The following is a 23,603-nucleotide window of genomic DNA, read 5'->3' as shown; positions in this document are numbered from 1 at the left end:
AGTAGGCTTGTCAGTTAAGATTTGTACTTTAAAATTTAATATTTTTCTTTAGAATTAAAAGTAATAATTATATAGATCTACTTATGTGCTCATTACAAAACACTTTTTAACTTCCTTCACTGTAGAGCGATAATGTTGGGTTAAAATTTATTTAATAACTGATTAGAACAAAAACAAAAGATAATAACACAAAAGTTTCGGATGGAAGGCACCCTTTCTCAGTTGTGACAGTTACCATTATTGTAAAAATACAGAATGTCATGTGCGTGCTATGGTGGTCATGTGTGGTGAGAATCGTCTGCTACAAGTGCTTGCAACAATTAGCTGGTTGAAGTGGAGGCTTGTGGTTGTAGTTGCAATATTCGAGAATGCTCTGAGCGCCAATGTTTGTCAGCTAGGAGGATGGTTGCCCCAATCATGTGGTTGATGCAGCATTCTCTGTTCCAGTTAAAGGAACTGCTACATGATATGTGGAGCGATTCCAACAAGACACAGTGATGGTAGTTGTGGGAGAGCAGTCAATAATCTCGATGTCGCGGCATGGATTGATGTTGTGTTGGGTAGACCAGAAGTGCTTAGCAATTGCTGAGTGATCCACGTCTGCCAAACGGATGGCTTTCTCATTCTCAGAGACCCAATTACTGAGTCTTCTGCTGGTTTCCCCAATGTAGCAGCCAGTGCAATCACGGCAGGAAATATGGTACACCAATCCATTCTGTTGTGGGGTGGGGGGCTGGTGTTTTAACTCTCGAGACGCAGGACCACAATTTTTTCCCTGGAAGTTGTAAACGCTTTATCCCATGAACCTGCAAGACCCTAGAAATTTGTTGTGACAGGTTCATGTAGTACAGGATAAATGCAGTCATGATGGGATCATCACTGTGCAGTGATGATCCTGAGGTGGCTTCTACTTTAAATTAAATTCCTTATCTGGCATAGAATATTCAAACTATGTTCAGTCACACTTCCTTGCTATGAGCTACTCCTTTAAACGTTAACAATTCAGATGCCCATCTGTCCCCTGGTGGACTTCGGAACTTACTGCATTAAGAACCCAAACCATGAATGCTGGGAAAACTTGCCAACGAAACAGGCACCTGGCAGACACTGATGTCCAGAGACTGAAACAACAATACAGTGATTAAGGAAAAGGCTACATAAGGCCATCGCAGATGCAAAAATTGAATGTTGGCAAAACTTTGTTCGTAACACGGGAAACACCGAACCGTGGGGTCTAGTATACAAGATTTCTGGGAACAAGTTAATCTCCGGAGACATATATAACACTGTTATAGTGGACGGACAAGAAACACCGACTGGTACTCTACTGTTGATACTATTGCAAATAAGCTTTTTCCTCGAGACAATCCAGAGGATGATTCTCCCGAACAAGCAGAAATTAGGAGAAACAATCAACAATATATTGGAACATGTGACGTCAATCCTTTTACTCTCGTTGAACTAGGAATAGCTGTAAACAGTAAAAAATGTCCAGGGATGGATCTGATAGAAAACCAGATAATAGTCAAATTTAATGACCTATTTCCCGATATCCTCCTCAATCTCATGAACAAGTCTTATATCGAGGGAGTCTTTCCAAGACTGGAAGACTGCCCTACTTAAAGTTTTACATAAGCCTGGGAAGTTGACATCTAATCCCAGGGCATACAGACCAACCTCCCTATTGGCAAACTTGCGGAAACTTTTTGAAAGGCTGCTCTCTCCAAGAATACAAAAAACGTTATACAGGATAACCATCTATGTTCAGTTAATCAGTTCGGGTTTAAAAAAGGTTCTTCAACAGACGATGCCATTGCCACCCTCAAGAACTAGGTAGAAAACTCCCAAGCTAAGTACGTGTTGGCAGTGTTTATTGATTTTGAGGGAGCTTTTGACAGTATGGTGGGAGAGTGCCCTTGTGTCACTGCGCTTGGGAAGATGTGACAACTATACTTATAGAATCATCAGGTCCTACTTCCAGGACAGATCCATTAGAATTTGTGCAAAACACCTAGTGTATTCAGCTACCTTTTCCAGAGGATGCCCTCAGGAGTCGGTATTGGGGCCTCTCCTCTGGAATGCAGTCTTAGATCAGTGGATGACAAAATACCATGCGGAGGCTATGAAAATCGCTTACGCCGACGACTTAGTAATTGCTGTTGAGGGCCGTTCAAGGAGGATACTCGAGAAAAAAATGCAAATTATATTAAATGATCTATATGTATGGACCAAACTTAACAAACTAAAAATATCACCAACCTTTATGACCAAATTTATGACCTTCAAAGCTTATTTTAACTATAATCGACCTCCTAAGATCTTGATAGACAACTTTCAAATCCCATATGTATTCCAAAACAAATATTTAGGCATCCTAATCGATGTTAAATTAAGCTTTCTGCCACGTGTATGTAAACTTAGAGATAAAACAAGGAATTTTACTGCCTCAATAATAAGAATATCAAGGAAAGAATGGGGACTTAGTAAAAGGATCTTGTTTTTATGTTATAAAACAATATTTCTGCCAATAGTCTCATATGCGACAACCATTTAGTATCACAGAGTCATAACGGTTAAAATGAAAATGAAACTTATTTCTCTTCAGAGATCCATGTTATTATCTGTTTTAAATTCTCCTAAAACTGTATCAAACAATGCATTATAAGTCTTAGCAGGAAACATTTCCCTGGATCTGTATATCGTATTCAAGGGGATGACAGGTCGGCTTAGGTTTGGCTTCGGAACTAATGGGAATAACATCTGATCCAGTGAACGAGGTCAAACAAGAGAAGAAAAGATTGTGGGAACATCTGACATCTGTGTGGCAGGATCAGTGGAATGCCAGCGAACATGGAATAGTTACGAGGCAATTTATAGCCAAAGTGGACTTTACTGCCGCCAAGGAAATAAATCTTTGGTTTGCTCCTCGATGAATACAACGTACTTATTAACAGGACATAGCTCCCTCAGATCCAAGTTACATTGAACGTGGACTTGAGCCAGACCCTTACTGCACTTGTGGGGGTGTGGAAACTTGGTCTCATGTTTTATTCGACTGCCCACAGTACCTTCAAGCACGTTTAGAGTTGTTTAGCAGTGTATCGGATCTGACAGAAGATAATGTAAGTCCCTTGGTCGAAAGCTGTAGGAATTTTAATGCTTTACAGACATTTTCAGTGACTTTTTAAAAAGAAGACTATAAATAAGATCCCTTCACCCTCGAGGAAATTAGTTGTAGGATGTACAGATGAATTATTAAAGAAACATATACTAAGATTATTTGTTTAGGTTCTGAGCTGGTTGGAAGTTGCAGATCAGGTGCTTGGATAGAACTCTAATGGGAGGATATACAGGGACCCTCAAGTGTTAACAGGATTCTCAGAAGAATGTTGATCGGTTCTGGGGCGCAATACCTGAAATTAAAAACTGAGGAACTAGATGGAAACATAGTTTACAGCATAACTTCTTCTGAAACTTATGCAGTTATACCTTATGTGGTCTTAAGTGACATCTAGATCTGTGACCATATAGATATGAACTACCGCATACATACACTTGAAAACTACATGAACTTAATGAAACGTGTTTTTCACAATGACAACTTTTGTAAGTGAAAATACTCCATTTTCTTACCTATGGGCTGTCATTGGAATTCCAAATCATACACAAGTTAGGATTCTTGGGAAAAAGAGAATAATTAGAAGTCTTATTCAGCAACTAGAAGAGAACCACCTGAAAAAGAGTTTTAAGACTTATGCTGGCACAGAACAGAGAAGACTACTGGGACTGACTTCTTTCTTGAATGAAATCAAACTGGACAGTTCAACTTGTGACTTCATTTGAAAATAAGAAAATGTACTGAGAATAATTGAACTGTGGTGAAAAAGACTAAGACTAGGAAATCATGTATATATGTTAATATAATTGTTACAATTGTTTTGCTAGAACATCCTCCTAGCCTTGGAGTGGTTGGTCCTGGTGACTCGGGACCAAAATTACATATCTCCTAAGAACAGGAGTGTTTGATTGAGATACTCAAACCATAAATGTATATAGCTACTAGCTTTTTTTTTTTTTTTTTGCTGGCTCTCAGGTAAGGGCAACCTGGGAGTGGGATTGCAGGCACTTGCCAGTATTGCACTACCTCTGGCTGGTGCGAGATTTTCGGTGGTAATTACACCAGTACAGGATGACTGTTGACCCAGGCGCGGTGTTAGGGATGGGCACCAGGCAGCAGCTGCCCATACGTTGGCTGCACCCTGGTTGTATAATAGCATTAGCATTAGTAGAGGCATTTGATGCAAGAAAGCAAGCTTATGCAGCATCAGCAAAAAAAAAAAAAAAAAAAAAAAAACCACTTCCACTTCACCCCTCTGTTCGTTCAAAATACCTGTCCAGCTGAGCCTTAAACTTATTTAGGCTATCAACTTCCACGACAAGGGATGGAAGTCTGTTCCACCAACCAACCACCCGCTGGCTAAAGGCAAATTTCCGCACGTCTATCCTACATCTGTCTTTCCTCAATTTGAATTTATGCCCTGTCAGGTGATTATTCTGAGCGAGAGGAAAAATCCCATCAGCATTGAGCATGCTCAAACCATTCAAGGCCGTATACACCTCTATCAGATCACCTCGCTGGTGCCTAGTCTCCAGACACTGTAATTTGCAAAACTTAAGCCTTTCTTCGTAAGAGCACCCCTTTGTTCCATTCACTAATCTTGTTGCCCTTCTCTGTACTCGTTCCAGCAGCTCTACATCCTTGAAATGAGGCCTCCAGACCTGTATACAGTACTCTAGGTGTGGCCTGACCATTGCCTTATACAAGGAATAATCACCTCCTTATCCCTGCTAGAAAAATTCCTATATATCATTGACAATACACCGTGAGCTACTCTTGCAGCCCGTCTGCACTGCTCAGAGAACTTCATATCTGCCTGCACAACCACCCCAAGGTCCCTTTAATTCTCTACCACTGTCAGTGTAGTACCATAGAGTTGATACGTTGCTCTGGGGTTGCTGTTTCCCATGTGTAGTACTTTACATTTGTCAATGTTAAACTTCATTTGCCACCTCTGCAGCAGCATAGTGTCCGTAGTGTCCTCGACAACCCTGCCTACCTTTGTATCGTCTGCAAACTTTGACATTAAGCTTGATATACCATCATCAATATCATTTATGAATACAGAAAACAATAATGGACCCAACACTGAGCCCTGAGGGACTCCACTAATAACATTAGTCCACGACGAGCAGTGTCCATTGATTACCACTCTCTGTCTTCTCCCCCTCACCACCCCTTTATCCACAGCAGCAATTTGCCTCCAATGTCACACTGCTCCAATTTGTGCAGCAGTCTTCCATGTGCAACAGTATCAAAAGCCTTTCTAAGATCCAAGTATATAATATCAAAGTTATTCCCTGCATCCAGTTCCTTTGTGACTGCATCATAGTATCCAATCAAATTGGTCAGGCAAGACTTCCCCTTAACAAAACCATGCTGCATCCGAGCTATAACTGAAGTCTTGTCTAAATGATCCTGCAGTGCTTCTTTAACTAGTGCCTCCATTAATTTTCCTGGAACAGAAGTTAAACTCACAGATCTATAATTACTTGTGTCAGCCTTTAATCCTCCTTTGTGAATTGGGGTCACATTTGCACATCTCCAGTCTGTGGGTACCTCCCCTGAGTCCAAGGAGGCTCTCATAATTATGGCTAAGGGTTTGCTTACTTCCTTTGCCGCCTCCTTTAATATAAGTGGATAGATCCCATCCACCCCGGGTGCCTTTCTTGTGTTTATCTTCAACACTTTCTCCTCCACTTTACTCTCAGTTATTACAAGATTCTCTAGCTTACTACTAGAGTTGAATACACCTCTGGCTTTCCCTTCGCTAAATAACTCCTCATGTGTGAATGTCGATGCAAAATATTCATTTAGTTTGTTAGCCACTTGAGCGGGATCATCAACAGTTGACCCATCGATATCAAGCGGACCAATCTGATTCATCCCCTTCCTTCTAGAGTTTACATAAGAAAAGAACTCTTTGCTGTTTTTCTTTGCATCCCTTGCCAAAGATTTCTCGTAATCTGCCTTCGCCTGCCTAACCTCCTTTGTAACTTGGTTACAGATCAACTTGTATCTATCATAGGCTTCTGTGTCATGTGTTAATTTGTATGTATCCCATGCATGTTTCTTCTCTGCCATATGCCTCATCAGTTCATCTGACATCCATTTAGGCCTAAACCTTGAACAATATTTCTTAGTTGGTGTGTAAAACCTAGTAGCTTCCAAGATAAGTTCTTTGAATGCTTCCCATTTTGCATTTGCTGTTGGCAACATCATCAGTTGGTCCCACTGTATAGAATTTAAATACTGTCTCAGTCCATCATAGTCGCCTTTACGGAAGCAATAACCCTTCCCTTTACCCCTAATGGTAGTTACCTCTTTGAGTAAACCCCACTTCAGCACACTGTGATCACTGCCACCTAGTGGTTCATTTATCTGCAGATTCTTAATGCATGTAGAATCACTGCTGATAATCAAATCAAGAGTATTCCTCCCTCTAGTTGCCTCCCGAACATGCTGATTTAGAAAATAATCATCCAATAAATGCACAAATGCCTTGCTAGTGTGTGAGTGACCAGCCCCAAATTCCAGTTAATATCTGGGAAATTAAAATCTCCCATTATAAGACTCTCTGATTTACTGGTCCACTCTATTTCCCTGTACAGTTTCTTATTATACTCATCAGAGTCATTAGGCCTATCAAGTCATTAGGTATATCAAGCTTAATGTCGAAGTTTGCAGACGATACAAAGGTAGGCAGGGTTGTCAAGGACACTACTGACACTATGCTGCTGCAACAGGATCTGGAAAGGTTGAGCAGATGGGCTGAGAGGTGGCAAATGAAGTTTAACATTGACAAATGTAAAGTACTACACATGGGAAAAAGCAACTCGAGAGCAACGTATCAACTCTGTGGTACTTCACTGACAGCGGTAGAGAATAAAAGGAACCTGGGGGTGGTTGTGCAGGCAGATATGAAGTTCTCTGAGCAGTGCAGATGGGTTGCAAGAGTAGCTCATGGTGTATTGTCAATGATATATAGGAATTTTTCTAGCAGGGATAAGGAGGTGATTATTCCCTTGTATAAGGTAATGGTCAGGCCACACCTAGAGTACCGTATACAGGTCTGGAGGCCTCATTTCAAGAAGGATGTAGAGCTGCTGGAACGAGTACAGAGAAGGGCAACAAGATTAGTGAATGGAACAAAGGGGTGCTCTTACGAAGAAAGGCTTAAGTTTTGCAAATTACAATGTCTGGAGACTAGGCACCAGCGAGGTGATCTGATAGAGGTGTTTAAAGCCTTGAATGGTTTGAGCATGCTCAATGCTGATGGGATTCTACCTCTCGCTCAGAATAATCACCTGAGAGGGCATAAATTCAAATCGAGGAAAGACAGATGTAGGATAGACGTGCGGAAATTTGCCTTTAGCCAGCGGGTGGTTGGTTGGTGGAACAGACTTCCATCCCTTGTCGTGGAAGTTGATAGCCTAAATAAGTTAAAGGCTCAGCTGGACAGATATTTTGAACGAACAGAGGGGTGAAGTGGAAGTGGTTTTTTTTTTTTTTTTTGGCTGATGCTGCATAAGCTTGCTTTCTTGCATAAAATGCCTCTGCTAATGCTAATGCCTATAGCACCCTCCTACTCTCAATTTTTATCTCCCAATGCTTATGTCACACCAAACAGACTCGACACTGCACTGTCCAGCAATGTCCACTGGCTTCACTTCCTTGGATTTTATGTATTTCTTAACTAATAGCATAACCCCTCCTCCCTTTCTATCCTTTCTGTACACATTGTACTCCCCAAATTCCAGTTCTGCATTCCTTATATCTGTGTGACACCACGTCTCTGATATCCCAACAATATCTGCCTTTGATGTTCTGAGCAATACCTCAAATTCATCAAATTTATTTACTAAACTCCTAGCATTGGTGTACACGCAAGTATACATGCACCTATTTCTATTCTTAGCTACCCTAACACAACCCATGTGTTTACTTGTACCGCAATGACTCCCAGCAGTCTCTGAAATATCCTGCATCTCGTTTTTCAGGCTTCTGCTCATTCCAGTAGAAGCAGTGTAAGAATCTCTTTCACCTCTGCCAGTGGCTACTGTTAATCTATTCGTCTTTGTCTCCTCCCAAGCTAGCAGTTTTCCGACCCACCTAACACTGCCTTCATAGCATCAGCAAATATTCTTGCACCCTTTCTATTTAAGTGTATCCCATCCCTGTAGAAGCAATCTCTCCTGTTAACAAGTACAGTCCAGGCTGAAAAAAATTCTACCCCTTGAGCCTTGCACAATCTTTCCAGGGCCGAATTGATCGACAAGGCTCTCATCATATACTCCCTCCTATCGTGTCTGGGCAGAATTGCAGACACTTTCAAATTCACCCCTATTTCACGGCTTTTTTTCAACAGTGACCTGTACTTGTTAAGCAATTCTGCCGGTCTCCTACTCTTGATAACGTGTACAACTATATCACCTTTTGTGCCCTTAAAAGATGATATCTGCTCTACAATGTCATCAACCTTTGCCCCTGGCAGACATACCCTGGTCCTGTTCCACCTATCCTTTTTAACAAAGCATGTTCCCCATTTCCCTGATAATAGAGTCACCAATAACTACTAGTTCCTTTGGGACCAGCGCATTCTGCCTTGGGGGTTGCCGCTGTGTTGCGCGACGACCAAGTGCAAGCTCTGGCGTTGATGTGGGCAGCTGAGAGCAGCTTGATGGGCCCCTCAATTTAGTTCCTTCGAGGGCATCCACCCTGTCCTTGAAGCTCTCATATAGGCCCATAAGAACGCTGAGTTGTTGCCCGATTTCGATACACTCCTTGCATCGCGCACACACAAAGACATTCCCCATGGCAATATCATGTCCCGTACTTGAATGCTCCACAAACATCATGCAAGCTGTGCATTTTAGAAGGCTGTGATTCAGAAGGCAACTGCCCCCCTCAGTTCTCCTCTGAGCCACAGCACTTCCATTAGCTTGAGCCTTTTGTTTTGCTGCTCTGGTCTGAGTCATGTTTTCTTTTAATTTAAATAAAATTTCAATTTCAGTTTATAACCCTAACTTATCTCCCAACACAGTTATAACGGGATATATATTTTTTAGTGTCAAGTATTAATTATCTCCGAGTTCCCTTTATATAACTTCCGTATTAGTTATGTATTAATTAATTATGTTACGTTTGTATATGTATTTAGTTAAAAGTACAATTTAAATGCCAACGAAGTTCAACAAGTTTAATAGATTTTACCGATCACTGAAAATATTATAACCTATACTATACTAACGCTATCTAGGTTCGATATATAACGATCCTATGACAAAGACAAAGACAAAGGCGGGAAGTTACGAACGGTATATCTATGGACACGTATTAATTAACTTTCAAATCTCGCTGTCTAAATTCAGAATAAACTAACAATCCTTACTAGGTCTATAAGCTACTTACTTACTTAGCTTGACACAAACAAAACAATACACATTAATATTGCACTGACACTTTTCAGGCTCATTATATTGGGGTGGCCTAGGAGCCACCCCGATATAAGAACACAAACACACACACAGCATCTTGATTACCATTATATAGAATGGATATATATATATATATATATTATAATGTCTATAAAACTGTATACAATCTTGTATATAAATTGTTTATATCATGAGAATGTACATAAAATTGTGTGTGTAAATAAATGAAATGGAATTGAAAAAATGTCCATCCCCTCCAATAATTTGTCTGGTTCTTCGTTGAATTTATTCAAGCTGCCCACTTCTGCAACAATAGATGGAAGCTTGTTCCTCAGTCAACTGTCTGAAGGCAAACTTCTGCATGGTTATCCTGCAACCATCCTTCCTCAGTTTGAATTTATGTCCTTTCATGTATATAGTCTGAGCAAGAGGAAGAATGCCATCAGGATTTAGCTTACTCAATCCATTCAAGGCCTTAAACACCTCACTCAGATCTTCTCACAGTCTCCAGATGCTTTAGTTTGCAGAACTGAAGCCATTCTTAGTGAGACCACCCTTTTGTTCCATTCACCAATATCATTGCTCTTCTCTGCACCCGTTCTGCAGATCCTTACTAAAACTAGACCTGTGTGCAGTATTGAAGATGCAGCCTAACCATTGCCTTGTACAATGGGATAATCATCTCCTTATCCCTGCTAGCAAAGTTTTTTTTTTTTTTTTTTTTTATACCATTGACAAAACCCCATGAGCTATCCTAGCAACCTGTCTGCACTGCTCAGAGAACTTCATTATCTGACTGCACCATTACCCCCCATGTCTTTTTCATTTTCCCCTACATTGAGTGTAGTACCATACAGTTGGTACGTTAATCCGGGATTACTGCAATCCATATGCAGTACTTGCATTTGTCAATGTTAAACTTCAACTGTCATTTCTCAGCCCATGTGCCTAATTTTTCTAGATCTTGTTGCAGTAGCCTATCTTTATTATTGTCATTCCTTGATTAGGAATGGAATACAGAGCCATTTAGATCGAAATGGAATTGTGGAGGCTATAGCACAATTCTGAAGGAAACGCTTGCCTTCTAGAGTTAGCAATAGGTTAGGTATGGTGGAATATCTAGTGGCTTTTTTTTTTTGGCTCTGTATTCCATTCCTAATCAAGGAATGGAATACAGAGTAATAAAGTAATAAAGATAAGCTACTGCAACAAGATCTAGAAAAATTAGGCAAATGGGCTGAGAAATGACAGTTGAAGTTGACCCTCCGAACACAAAAGGTATCAAAACCTATAGTACTTAGTACCATATATGGGTTGAAGGAGATGGGGGGGGGGGGGGAAGAAAAGAGGATGCTAGAAACTTTGTTCTGGAGACATAAATATGTTAAGTGCCTTTTATAGTGATCACTGGCTCTTAGAATCAGCTGCTTTAGAGAATCGACTGATTCAAATCAATAAAATACGTTAAATATTATAATAATTTATTATTAAACGTTAAGTAAAATAATAATTTATTACAATCGCATCTTCAGTTATAAGAATCGATTTTGAACGCCACTGTGATATTTTTCTAAAGCACATTTCTGAAGGTCACATTTCTAGAGGTCACAACCATAAAACAATAAAAACAATTAGCAATTTTCGGTTTATTGGGCCTTTTTGTTTGTACAATCTCTTATAAATGGGTAGTTAATACAGCTTTAAGAGAAGAAGAAATTGCCCAGTCTGTTACTGATAATTTTGCCAAGGAGGAGGAAAATGAAGAGTGAACCCAAACCTTCACGAGTTTGCCGTTTTCCAGTTACAAAATGGCAAACTTGTGAAGCTATAGCCATCCTGAGGAGAGTGTTGGAAGAAACTGTTGCAAGTGATTGTGAATATAGACTGTTAGAAAACTGCTAGCCTGGGGGGATTTACAGACTTTGTAGTGATAATTTAAATCAATCTAAAATAAGTGACTCTTTTAAATTGTAATCATATTACAAAGTGTTACAAAGTGTGACATATTACAATGTCACTTTGCTATGTATGTAAGTATTAATTTATTTTTTATTTTGCTAACCTGTGGATAATATTCTTCCAATTTTAACACATTTAGTTAGTAATAAACTTCTGGTAATAAAGTGCAAATTTGTGCTTTATTATCTTTATTTTGAAAGCCTGTGGATAATATTCATCTGATTTTCGCTTGTTAGAATGGCCGTTTATTAGAATCAAAATTCAATCTGCAAATGTGAGCACTATATCTGGCGCTTACTGTATATGTTTCACCACTTTAAGCCTCCAGTAAGCGAAGTGGTTTTATTGCACTGTTTGATGAGAGTCATCTACCAAGACATTATATGTCTGCCAGGGACAAATGTTGATGATGTAGAACAGATATCATCTCTTAAGGGTACAAAGGGTGATATTGATACATTAATGACATTAAGAGAAGGAGATCTGCAGAAAATACAGGTCAGTGTTAAAAAAAGTCTTGAGTTAGGATTGTATTTGAAAGAGTCTGCAATTCTGCCATTACACAATAGGAGGGAGTATATGATGAGAGCTTTGTCAGTCAATTTGGCCCTGGAGGGATTGTGCAAGGCTCATGGGGTAGCATTTTTCTAAGTGTGCTTGTTAACAGGAGAGACTGCTTCTACAGGGATGGGATAGACTAAAATAGAAGGGGTGCAAGAGCATTTGCTGATGCCATCGAGGCAGTGTTAGGTGGGTCAGAAAACTGCTAGCTTGGGGGGATTTACAGACTTGAGGGATTCTTGCACTACTTCTATTAGAATGAGCAGAGGGATTCTTGCACTACTTCTATTAGAATTAGAAGTGGCCTGGAGAGTGGGGTTGGGGGTTTCAGGGACTGATGGGAGTCATCATGAAACAAATAAATACATTGGCTGTGTTAGGGTAAATAAGAATAGGTGCATGTATACTTGCATGTACACCAATTCTAGAAATATAGTAAATAAATTTTATGAATTTGAAGTGCTGATCAGGATATCAGAGGTGGATATTGTTGGGATATCAGAGACGTGGTGCCACACAGATATTAGGAATGCAGAATTGGAATTTGGGGAGTACAATGTGTACAGAAAGGATAGATAGGATAAGAAGGGAGGATGAGTTATGCTTTTAATTAAGAAAAACATAAAATCTAAGGAAGTGCATCCAGTTGACATAGATGGACAGTGCAATGTTGAGTTAGTCTGGTGTAACATAAGCACTGGGAAAGCAGAAATGAGAGTAGGAATGTGTTATAGGCCTAATGACTCTAATGAGTATAGTCAGTCCTCGTATAACACGTGTTTACACTACACGAATTCAAACATACATGATTTATAAATAGGGGAATGATATTGTATGTAACACGAACCGAATTCGCTTATGAATGATTCGCCTTTGTCTTTATAAGAAATGGCAGTCAAACGCGGAATCAGCCCAACTGAACGTAACATGATAGGAATGAAGAGAAGATTCTGAAAATGTATTTGTTTTTTATATCAGCGAAGGGGAAACACATTTCACCATAATAACGTAAAAATCCACACAATTTCAGCTATTGGTATTATCGCAAATGAAATTAGATCGAGTTTACTACCAGTTTATAACAGATTCCACTAGCAGGAATGCAGCTGGAAATTGTTTTATGGTAGTAACCTCCAGAAATATGCTTTAGTAAAATGTGAGCTAGTAGGTGTTCATAGTGTGTCTCTGCCTTTATGGTGTTGTTTATTCAGTTGCTACATGCGCACAGCTTCGTTTATATGTATCAAGCGTGCCTCCTCATTTTGTAGTTGTGCTTTATTTCCTAAAAATGAATAAAATACTTAAAATGTGTGAAAAGGAAGCTTCCTGGTGAAGACACTACAGATTTAGAGAGAAAAAGAAAAGCAATATTGATAAACAGAGGCGGGCTGGGTCAAAAATTCTTACCTGGGAAAATTAGTAGTGGCCTCATACTAGTGTTTATGGCCAAAATCACACCGGCCTCTGGTAAGGCTTGTGGCCAGTCCGCCTCTGTCGATAGAGAAAAAATATGAAATTGCAAAACGCTTTGAGCGAAATGAAAGACCATTTGATATTGCACGTGCTACAGGCCTAAATGAGGCAACGCCGAGAATTCCGAAGAATGCAGAGAAGATAAGAACAACTTTCATAGCAGGAACAACTCAAAGTATAATTAAAATCCATTAGATTAAGACACAAAGAATTGGAAGAGATGGAACGGCTGTCATCTGTTTGGGTAGAAAATCAAACAAAAAACAAGTTTGCTTACGATAGAAGCAAAAGCATTAGCAATATTTTACTATATGATAGCCGTAATAAAATACTTACGTATTTTATTATGATAATTTATTGTGTTTGGTAATATTTTGGTTACAAATATGTGTTCAATCTTGGGTGGTCGGCACCTAACCCTATTTTTCCCATAGGGCCTGTTATTTATATTGCACGAGGGTTTCTAGGAACACAACTATCATGTTATACGAGGACTGACAGAGAAATAGCAATGGTCAGTAAATCAGATTGTGTTATAATGGAGGATTTTAACTTCCCAAATATTGACTGGAACTTGTGGATTGGGCACTCGCATATTAGCAAGACTTATGTTTATTTATTGGATAATTGTTTTCTGCAGAAGCATGTTCAAGAGGCAACCAGAGAGGGTAAATACTCTTGATCTGGTTATCAGCAGTGATTATTTGTACATTAAGAATTTGCAGATAAAGGAATCACTAGGTGGCAGTGATCATAGTGTGCTGATGTGAGATTTACTTAAAGATATAATTACCATCAGAGGTTAAAGGGAAGGGGTTTCTGCTTCTGTAAAGATGGCTACAGTGTTCCCAGACAGTTTTTAAATTCTGTACAGTGGGACCAACTGATGATGCTACCAACAGCAAATTCTAAGTGGGAAGCATTCAAGGAATTAATTGTGGTAGTTATTAGGCTTTTTATACCGATTAAGAAATATTAATATTGTTCAAGGTTTAGGCCTAAATGGATGTCAGATGAGCTAATGAGACTCGTGGCAGAGAAGAAAAATGTATGGGATGCATATAAATTATCAGGTGACACAGAAGCCTATGGCAGATATAAGCTAGTCTGTAATCAACTGAAAAAGGAGATTAGGCAAGTGAAGGCAGATTATGAGAAATGTTTGGCAAAGGATGATAAGAAAAACAGCAAGGACTTCTTTACTTATATAAACTCTAAAAGGAAAGCAGATTGTTTTTTTTTTTTTTTTTTTGATATCGATGGTTCGACTATTGATGATCCTGCTCAGAAAGCTGATAATCTGAATAAGTATTTTGCATCTACATTCACACATAGGGAGTTATTAAGGGAGGAAAATGCCAGAAATTTATCAAACTACAACAGGGTGCTGAATGATTTTGTAATAACTGAGAGCAAAGTATAGGAGAAATTGTTGAAGTTAAACAGAAGAAAGGCACCTGGGATTGATGGTATCTCTCCAGTTATATAAAAGGAGGCAGCAAAGGAACTAAGGAAACCCTGAGCCATAATTATCAGGGAATCCTTGAACTCAGGGAAAGTCCCCACGGACTGGAGATGTGCAAATGAAACCCCATTTCACAAAGGGGGGGGATCTAAGAGTGACACGATTAATTACTGACCACTTTAACTTCTGTTCCGGGTTAAATAATGGAGTCACTGGCTAAAGATGCATTGTAGATTCATCTAGACGACACTGCAGCAATAATTCAGACACAGCATGGGTTATTAATGGAACATCTTGTCTGACAAATTTGATTGGATACTATGATGTGGTTACAATGGAACTAGATCAAAAAAATAATTTTGATATAATATACTTGGATTTCATGAAAGCTCTTGACACTCTTGCGCATGGAAGATTACTGTACAAATTGGAGCAGTGTGGTATTAAGGGTAAGTTGCTACAATGCATAAAAGGATGGTTGAGTGGGAGAAGACAGTGGTAATTAATGGGGGCTGCTCTTCGTGGACTAATGTTATTAGTGGAGTCCCACAGGGTTTGGTGTTGGGCCCACTGTTGTTTTGTATATTTATCATTGATATTGACGAAGATATATCAGGCTTACTGTCAGAGTTTGCAGATGATACAAAGGTTGGCAGTGTTGTTGATGACAGTAATGGCAGTGTGCTACTGCAACAGGATCTAGAAAATTTCAGCAAATGGGCTGAGAAGTGCCAACTGAAGTTTAACTTTGACAAATGCAAAAGAAGTAACCCCAGAGAAACGGACCAACTGTGTGGTACTGCACTTTGGGTGGCAGAAAATGTAAAAGACCTGAGAGTGATTGTGCAGTCAGATATGAAGTTTTCTGAGCAGTGCAGACAGGCTGCCAGAGCAGGTCATGGGGTATTGTCAATGATATATAGGAATTTTGCTAGCAGGGAAAAGGAAGTGATTATTCCTTTGTATAAGGCAATGGTCACGCCACGTCTTGAGTACTACATACAGGTCTGGAGGCCTCATTTTAGGAAGGTTGTAGAGTTGCTTGAGCATGTACGAGAAGGGCAAGAAGATTGGTGAGAGGAAAGAAGGGCTACTCTTACCAAGAAAGGCTAATTTCTGCAAATTGCAGCGGTTGGAGACTAGGCAGTGAACTGATTGAGGTGTATATGGCCTTGAATGGGTTGAGCACGCTGAATTCTGATGGGATTCTGCCGCTTGCTCAGATTACAAACCTGAAGGAGGCCATACATTCAAATTGAGGAAAGACAATTGTAGAATACATGTGGAAATTTGCTGTTACCCAGTGGGTGGTTAATAGGCGTAACAAACTTCCATCTGTTGTTGTGGAGGTTGATAGCTATAAATTCAAGGAGGAACTGGACAAACGTTTAGACGGAATGGTTGTGTGAAATTGTTTTTTTTTTTTTTTTTTTTTTTTTGGCTGATGCTACATAAGCTCATACGTTTGCTTTCTTGCATCGCATGCCTCAAATAATACTACTTCTACTACCACCACCTAGTATTAGTATTATATTATTAATGTTATGTTATTTTAGTATTAGTAGTGCTACTGGTTAGTATTAGTATTGGCAGGCAACATATTTAGAGTGAAATCAAGAACCAGTCACTCAAGTTATGTTGGATCCCTGGACACTCTGTAACCCAGGGAATCAACTGGCAGATCTAGCTGCTTAACACCCAACCTCCTCAAATACAGCAGAATTATTGATACTATATATAAATTATAAAATAGTAGTAGTATGGTAATGCCATATAGTATAATAGAGTTATCCATCAATCTGGAATTGTAGAAGTATAACAATGGTACCGCCTGAAAGAAATATGTGAGCCAGAGCTGGGTTTCTATCAAGAACAGTTGTTGTTACCTGCAGGACTCTAAACCAGTGGACTTTGATCATTAATCATTTGATTAATAAACCAATAAACCTGTTATAAACCATTTGTGGCTAATTTTCTCCCAGTATTAGAAACTGCTTCATGCATTAGTGGGAGTGAATATCTTTTCTTTCTTTGTTTTTTTTTTTTTTTTTCCCCTTCTCTTTCTTTTTTTCCTTTCCTTTGTCTACTTTAAATGTCAGATTGTCAAGTTTTAATGTTTTTCTAGGTTTTGTAAATCTCTCTGCCTTCTGTTATAAGGATCATTGTAGTTAAGGACGAGGTAGTTCAATAAAGAATGATCATAATTTTTTTTTTCACAACATGCCTTTATTAATTATCCATATTTTGATGGTCCTTTTCAAAGTAGTCCCCCATTTGATGAAATACACTTATTCCCACTGTTTCTACCATTCTTCAAAAACATAAAAAAAATTTTTTTTACGTGTATTTGAGAATTGCCCCTGATGTCTTTACAACTTCTGATGACTGGAGATGTTTTCCTCGTAGCTCCTTTAACTTTGGAAATAAAAAAAAAAAATTGCAAGAAGGTCAGGGCTGTAGGGCAGATGAGGAACACATTTGAGATTAATGCTGGCTAAGTGCTCAATGACAGTATGAGCAATGTGAGTTAGTTCTCACATCATTTTCATGATGCAGCATCTGCCCATCTGCGTGCAATCATGGTAGTTTGTGACAAATATGATCCTGCAAAGTGTGCAGTACATTTCTGTAGTAAAGTCCCGTAACTGTGTGGCACGGAACAATGTACTGGTAAACCATTCCTTGTGTCAAAAAAAGAGATGAATGTAACCTTTCCTGCAGAAGCCACAACTTTTGCTTTTTTTTGGTGTTGGTAATGTATGTATGTATGTATGTATGTATGTATTATATGTGTGGGTGGCTTGTTACTTTGTACTTTTTTTTTTAACAGACTGTCGTCACAGACATTCTCTCAGATATGCCAGACAAGCTGTTCTTGCTACCTGGGAGTCTAAAACGCTGATGGAACTGATATTCGGGTGACACTCAAGTCAAGTGGACCCAATTTCAGCGAAGTCCGGACGGTCTATGACAGCCAAATCCTCTACTTGCACCTTCACGATGGTGGGACTGTTAGTAATCCTGGGTATAACCTTCATGCACAAGTACATGGTGGGTGACCACCCAGGTGTGAACCAACGTAAGTAGGGGTCGAGGTGTGGCGCCCACACCACATGGAGAAACGCCGCCCCTCTATGTTACCAGGCAGTACTAGGTGGTAGATGACTCTCATCAACCGCTGAAATACCACCACTTTGCTTATTGGAGGCTTGAAGTGGTGGAACCCATGTTTAGTCTCTAGAGCTAAGTTCCGGCCAACCCTTCCCTATCTCTTCTATCATGCAGTATGATTGATGATTTTTGAGGTTATGATGAATGTCGTGGCGAGATCCAATATTCCTTACATTTCGAGGGTACAGCTCTAAAACGGTGTTTGCAGGCCAGCCGCTAGATAGTACACCGGACCAAACCTATTGGTAACTCTCTAGGAGGCTTCCGGATCAGCTAGTGTATAATCTTGCTACCTCTACTCTGCCAGATAGTGACTGGAGGGAGTCCGAGTAGTGTGTATGCGGGGAGCATTGTCGAGGCCACGTTATGTCAAGGATCTGGGTATATTCTTACCACATGTACGCCATATCCAAAATTTTCATTACTTCATACAGCATGTCCCACCCACTTTTTCTTACTATTGAATACACCATGAATTGTCAAAATAATAGAGCAAGCTTATCTGCGAAAAGATCTAAACCTCCCAAGGACTTCCTAATTCATTTCACAAATATACGTGGTCTCAATTCCAATCTCAACGATGTCCATTTCCACTTGCAGTCTTCCAAACCCCATGTACTTTTTCTGACTGAATCTCAGTTATCAGTTGATTCAACTACTTCTCATCTCATATGTCCAAATTATTTGCTGTATGATTCCTTTCGCCTCAAAGGTGGTACTTGTGCATATGTCCATTCTGATATTCCGTGACAGAGACTTGGCAATTTGGAATCTCCTCTCTTTGATCTTCTCTGGCTTAAAATCTCTCTACCTCATTGTGTAAAATTCATCTGTTGTCTCTACCGTTCTCCCAATTCCACCAATCACTTGGAGCTCTTTGACTTCCTCTCTTTGCAACTTGACTTTCTCCAGTCCAACTTTCCTAACAGTGAGGTAATTTTCCTTGGTGATTTTAACGTTCACAACTCCAGCTGGCTTCCGTTTTCTAGTCACACCGACCCAGCAGGTCGAGATGCTGAGGCTTTTGCAATTACTAATGACCTAGCACAGATTGTTCATTTACCTACAAGAATACCGGACAATCCTAATCATACAGCCAATACGCTTGATCTTTTTCTCACAAACAACCCTTCTAAGTACAAGGTTGAAGTGAGAGGTCCTTTAGGCACTTCTCTCTCTTGGGGTAATTCAGAAATTTTTTTTGGCTGGTGCAGCATAAGCCTCAAGCTTCCTTGCACCATATAGCTAATAATAATAGTAATATTTTACATTCGTTATCTTTGTTACATCTTTGTTACATACAGGCATATTTGTTACATACATTAACTGTGGTAAGGATGCAAAATATTAAGATTAAACTCATATTGTGATATTTTTATGAGTCACTAGTAAAATTTTCTCAAGCTTAAGAATATTTGATTAAAGTCACGTGTGTGTTGTTAGAATATTTACATATCTTTTTTGTGCTCAAAGCTTAAATCTGTACAGTGATAATTTCACGATATTCAGCTCTAATAACACATACTGATTTTATTAGGTTACAGTACTTCTGCGATGTTTTCGAGATCAAGATATAAATTCTGAAAATGAGAGAGATGAAAGGAGCCAAATTTTATGGGATATTAATGATTACAATAGAAGATTTTCTGGTGAACCAAGGCCTGTAAGTCGAAATTAAAACTATCATAGTTTTAGTGATAGATTTTGGTATAAAAATAGAATAATTATGTATGAGTGCTGCTCAAAAAATAAGATGAACAGAAGTAATGATTTTTAGAGGGAAATGACAAAATAGCAAAAAAACATATATGCAGGCAGAATTTGCTATATTATGCAAAGGACTCTACATTTGTATTTTTCAACATTTTTTGAATTATCGCCCCTAAAGGGATTTTTTCAGACAGTTTGTTCCTAATCCCCCCCCCCCCATGAAATTTTAAACAAGAAAATACGTTATACTTACTTTTTTTATTCAATGGGATCCCTGGCCTGATGCTTCTTAGCTAAAAGTTCTATGTTCAGTATGATGTTATAAGTTTAATTCTAATGTCTCCTCTTGAACATATATCATTCTGTTTCTTTCCTTTGTTAATATTTTATTTACTGAACTAAAACCACTTTCAATGATATAAGATGTTGGAAAACAAAGAAGTACTTTGACCATTTCTGACCACATTGTTGGATAAAGAAGTTTAGTTGTTTTTGATCCTCACAACTCAGCCATTTCACATTTTTCGAATTTATATTTGCATTCTTTGTTACATTTTAATTCAATGAGTTCTTCTCGAATTTCTTCGCTAGCAGACCTGGCATCTTATCTAATTGGATCTAACATCCATGGCTAGACTGCAAAAGAAAATAAATGTGAAAATGTATTTTTCATTTCACCTTTTAAAGAACACAGATGATCAGAATAATTCTTAAGGTCATTCTCAGTGAGAGATTCATTGATTTCAGATAACCATATCATGAAATTGTTTTCTGATTAAATTGCTTTCAAATATTTCATTTTTCAGTGAAGGCTTTTACTACGTGTTTGCAGTCTATAGCCGTAATTGATTTCCATTGAAGTTGAAGTGATACATTTCAAAAAATCCAAGCCATATAGTATATGTGGTTTTTGTGTTTGCTGATCTCCTTTGCTAAATCTGTGTCTCCTTCACTTTCTAAAAAAACTAACAAAGGCTGAAATTATCTGCCGACGAGGCTACTAGAGATGGTCGGGTTCAAAGCCGCTAAGTGGATTTTTCTTATTTATTGATTTGAAATTATTGTTTTTCTAAAACTTTTGATTTAATTTTAGTAGTATAACATTATTTTGTGATTTTCTGATTAATTTGGTGTATTTATTCTTTACTCGGCCTTGTAATTGCATAAAAGTATCGGTAAAGGTTTCCACGTGTTTCAACTCGCTACCGTTCGTAATTTTCCCGCCTTTGTGATACGATAGTTATATACCGTACTAGATAGCGTTAGTTGAACTTCGTTAGCAGTTAAATTGTACGTTTAAATAAATACATATAACGACTTAGATTACAAACGTAATATAATTAATTATATTTAACATAATTAATAACATAACATAATTAATTATAATTAATTAATAAACTAATAGAATCTCATGACTCAGACCAGAGCAGCAAAGCAAAAGGCTCAAACTAATGGAAGTGCTGTGGCTCAGAGCAGAACTGAGGGGGGCAGTTGTCCTCTGACTCACAGCCTTATAAAATGCACTGTTTGCTTGATGTTTGCAGAGCAATCGGGTACGGGACATGATACTGCCAAGGGGGATGTCTTTGTGTGTGCGCGATGCAAGGAGTGTATCGATATCAGGCAACAACTCAGCGTTCTTGTGGGCCTATATGAGATCTTGAAGGACAGGGTGGATGCCCTCGAAGAAACTAAATTGAGAGGCCCATCAAGCTCTCAGCTGCCCCCATCAACGCCAGAGCTTGCACTTGGGCATCGCGTGACACAGAGACAACCCCCAAGGCAGAATGCGCTGGTCCCGAAAGAACTAGTAGTTGTTGGTGACTCTATTGTCAGGGAAACGGGTAACATGATTTGTAAAAAAGATAGGTGGAACAGGACCAGGGTATGTCTGCCAGGGGCAAAGGTTGATGATGCTGTAGGGCGAATATCATCTTTTAAGGGCACAAAAGGTGATATAGTTGTACACGTTGGCACTAATAATATTAAGAGTAGGAGACCGGCAGAATTACTTAACAAGTACAGGTCACTGTTGAACAAAAGCCGAGAATTAGGGTTGAATTTGAAAGTGTCTGCAATTCTGCCCAGACATGATAGGAGGGAGTATATGATGAGAGCCTTGTCGATCAATTCGGCCCTGGAAAGATTGTGCAAGGCTCAAGGGGAAGAATTTTTTTCAGCCTGGACTGTACTTGTTAACAGGAGAGATTGCTTCTACAGGGATGGGATATACTTAAATAGAAAGGGGGCAAGAATATTTGCTGATGCTATCGAGGCAGTGTTAGGTGGGTCGGAAAACTGCTAGCTAGGGGGGAGACAAAGACCAATAGATTGACAGTAGCCACTGGCAGAGGTGAAAGAGATTCTTGCACTGCTTCTATTAGAATGAGCAGAAGCCTGAAAAACAAGATGCAGGATATTTCAGAGACTGCTGGGAGCCATTGCGGTACAAGTAAACACATGGGTTGTGTTAGGGTAGCTAAGAATAGAAACAGGTGCAGGTATACTTGCATGTACACCAATACTAGGAGTTTAGTAAATAAATTTGATGAATTTGAGGTATTGCTCAAAACATCAAAGGCAGATATTGTTTGGATATCTGAGACGTGCTGTCACACAGATATAAGGGATGCAGAACTGCAATTTGGGGAGTAAAACGTCTACAGAAAGGATAGACAGGATAGGAAGGGGGGAGGGGTTATGCTATTAGTTAAGAAACACATAAAAACCAAGGAAGTGAAGCCAGTCGACATCGCTGGACAGTGCAGTGTTGAGTCAGTTTGGTGTGACATAAGCATTGGGAGATCAAAATTGAGAGTAGGAGTGTGCTATAGGCCTAATGACTCTGATGAGTATAATAAGGATCTGTACAGGGAAATAGAGTGGGCCAGTAAATCAGAGAGTCTTATAATGGGAGATTTTAATGTCCCAGATATTGACTGGAATTTGGAGGCTGGTTACTCACACATTAGCAGGGCTTTTGTGGATTTATTGGATGATTGTTTTCTACATCAGCATGTTCAGGAGGCAACTAGAGGGAGGAATACTCTTGATTTGATTATCAGCAGTGATTCTTCATGCATTAAGGATCTGCAGATAAATGAACCACTAGGTGGCAGTGATCACAGTGTGCTGAAGTGGGATTTACTCAAAGAGGTAACTACCATTAGTGGTAAAGGGAAGGGTTATTGCTTCCGTAAAGGCGACTATGATGGACTGAGACAGTATTTAAATTCTATACAGTGGGACCAACTGATGATGTTACCAACAGCAAATTCAAAATGGGAAGCATTCAAAGAACTTAACTTGGAAGCTACTAGGCTTTACATACCAACTAAGAAATATTGTTCAAGATTTAGGCCAAAATGGATGTCAGATGAACTAATGAGGCATATGGCAGAGAAGAAAAATGAATGGGATTCTTACAAATTAACACATGACACAGAAGCCTATGATAGATACAAGTTGATATGCAACCAAGTTACAAAGGAGGTTAGGCAGGCGAAGGCAGATTATGAGAAATCTTTGGCAAGGGATGCAAAGAAAAACAGCGAAGAGTTCTTTACTTATGTAAACTCTAGAAGGAAGGGGATGAATCAGATTGGTCCACTTGATATTGATGGGTCAACTGTTGATGATCCTGCTCAGGTAGCTAACAAACTAAATGAATATTTTGCATCGACATTCACACATGAGGAGTTATTCAGCA

General features: G+C 39.1%; 1 protein-coding gene across 1 annotated transcript in view; it reads left to right on the top strand.

The window, feature by feature from the left end:
- LOC150077592 (E3 ubiquitin-protein ligase RNF170-like) overlaps positions 1 to 23,603 on the top strand; it is a 107,797-nt gene that overhangs the window by 57,420 nt on the left and 26,774 nt on the right. The window contains exon 4 of the mRNA XM_090385995.1: positions 19,722 to 19,847. Within this exon, the coding sequence (XP_090242121.1) occupies positions 19,722 to 19,847 (126 nt within the window). The remainder of the gene's footprint in view (positions 1 to 19,721; positions 19,848 to 23,603) is intronic.

The sequence above is a fragment of the Mastigoproctus giganteus genome, chromosome 12, assembly GCF_048544385.1.
Source record: "Mastigoproctus giganteus isolate SK-2022 chromosome 12, ASM4854438v1, whole genome shotgun sequence".
Lineage (NCBI taxonomy): Eukaryota > Metazoa > Arthropoda > Arachnida > Uropygi > Thelyphonidae > Mastigoproctus > Mastigoproctus giganteus.
The sequence above is the reverse complement of the archived record's forward strand: the minus strand, read 5'-3'. Positions and strand labels throughout refer to the sequence as shown.